Consider the following 1,933-nt stretch of genomic DNA (forward strand, 5'->3'; position numbering starts at 1 on the left):
ATTGTAATGCGTTACTTTTAAAAGTAACTTTCCCCAACACTGGTATTAAGACCTGTTTTTATACAGTCTATGATTAAAACGTACAACATTTTTAAACTGAGACTTTGTTTCATATCGCAAGCAGGCTTGTCACTTTGGCGTGAGATGTACATGTGCAGAGTGAGCGCGTGAGACAGAGCCTAAAAGCGTGTTGGCAAGCCTGTTTAATAAATAGTATTTCGTACATGAACATAGCCTACTGAGTGTCTATGCTGAACAGCTGACTGCGGTACAACTGTCACTGCGCATGAGCGGAAGTAGGTGCAGGGCAGAGAGGGATAGCGGAAGAGGGAGTCTGGAAATCACAAACATGGTAAATGTGAGAGAGAAAAAAACAATTTTACTAATGTGTGTTACAGTCACAAAATACCCATAAAGCGCTACGACGAATCCCGTTGAGATATTAGGCTGTTTTGACGACGACATTCCTTTAAACCTACCTAAGTTAGCAGGAGAGTGGCTTTATTGATGAATTAATTGCTGGACAGCTATACAGAGCAGGTAGCTTTGAAGCTAGCGAGGTCAAAGCTGTTGGACAGCAGGGCTGTCAAGTTCATTTTTCAAATGAGAAGCCGGACTAATGGGCCACAGTAAAGGGTTATTTGTTTGTTTATCGGTTACAAAACCTTATGCAAACAGTGTGAAATGCTGCTGAAAAGCAGTTCAGTAGACAAGCGCTCGTTATGTATGAAGTCTTCGTGGTGTGTAACTTATAGTCATGCTTGCTACTAGTATAGAGCAAATAAATTACTTCTATTACTTGTCATTAAAAATAAAATTACAGGGAAGGATAAACCAATTGGTGTCAATATGCCATTGAGATACTGATTCTTGACACAGACTGGGTCTATACATGGATATGCTGCTGTACTGGTAACTGTTGATATACAATATCTAACTAAGTGAATGTGACTTTATGCTTTTTCTCTATTACAGAACAAGCTGAAATCCTCTCAGAAGGATAAAGTTCGCCAGTTCATGATCTTTACCCAGTCAAATGAGAAAACAGCATTGAATTGTTTGTTGCAGAATGATTGGAAACTAGACGTTGCTACAGACAACTTTTTCCAAAATCCAGACCTCTACATACAGAATCTAAAGGGAACACTAGACCGGAAGAAGTTAGAACAGCTTTACAATCGGTACAGAGGTAAGCGTTGAGCAGCATATCATTACTTTAAAATAGTGTTTTGTGTGTTACAAAATAGAGTTTTATTACAAACACACTCAACCATGCTTTGTGTAATTTTTTTCTGTAAGAAAATAAAAAATGTCTCGCATTGTATTCGTTTCCCAGACCCTCAAGATGATAACAAGATTGGTATAGATGGGATCCAACAGTTCTGTGATGATTTGGGACTTGATCCAGCCAGTGTAAGTGTTCTGCTAATAGCTTGGAAGTTTCGGGCAGCAACACAATGCGAGTTCTCCAAACAAGAATTTATGGAAGGAATGGCTGAGCAAGGGTAATTTTTTTTTAATCAGGTTTGAGCTCTCTGAATCGTCTTTTCCCCTCATCCAGTGACTTACATCCTGAAATGCTAATCTTTGCCTTTGTTTTGTCAAGGTGTGACAGTATAGAGAAACTCAAAGCACAGCTACCCAGGATGGAGCAAGAGTTGAAGGACCAAGGGAAATTTAAAGACTTCTATCAGTTCACATTCAACTTTGCTAAGAATCCAGGACAAAAGGGCTTAGGCATGTGTTGGGTTCATCCTCATTTGTTCCTTTAATTTTTATTTATAGTTAACTAGTGTTTTTTCAGTTTTATTGTTTTGTTTTTCTCTAGACCTAGAAATGGCAATTGCATACTGGAATTTAATATTGGCTGGGCGTTTTAAATTTCTAGATCTATGGAACAAATTTTTATTGGTGAGTATTGTTCTGTTCATGG

At 38.3% G+C, this 1,933-nt stretch overlaps 1 protein-coding gene across 1 annotated transcript in view; it reads left to right on the forward strand.

The window, feature by feature from the left end:
- The first annotated feature begins 247 nt into the window (after nucleotides 1-247).
- LOC107578399 (DCN1-like protein 1) overlaps nucleotides 248-1,933 on the forward strand; it is a 5,501-nt gene continuing 3,815 nt past the window's right edge. Inside the window, exons 1-5 of the mRNA XM_016264360.1 lie at nucleotides 248-352; nucleotides 976-1,189; nucleotides 1,337-1,505; nucleotides 1,607-1,737; nucleotides 1,829-1,911. Of these exons, the coding sequence (XP_016119846.1) occupies nucleotides 287-352; nucleotides 976-1,189; nucleotides 1,337-1,505; nucleotides 1,607-1,737; nucleotides 1,829-1,911 (663 nt within the window). The 5' untranslated portion in view covers nucleotides 248-286. The remainder of the gene's footprint in view (nucleotides 353-975; nucleotides 1,190-1,336; nucleotides 1,506-1,606; nucleotides 1,738-1,828; nucleotides 1,912-1,933) is intronic.

The sequence above is a fragment of the Sinocyclocheilus grahami genome, unplaced genomic scaffold (genome assembly GCF_001515645.1).
Source record: "Sinocyclocheilus grahami isolate Dianchi unplaced genomic scaffold, SAMN03320097.WGS_v1.1 scaffold10044.1, whole genome shotgun sequence".
Lineage (NCBI taxonomy): Eukaryota > Metazoa > Chordata > Actinopteri > Cypriniformes > Cyprinidae > Sinocyclocheilus > Sinocyclocheilus grahami.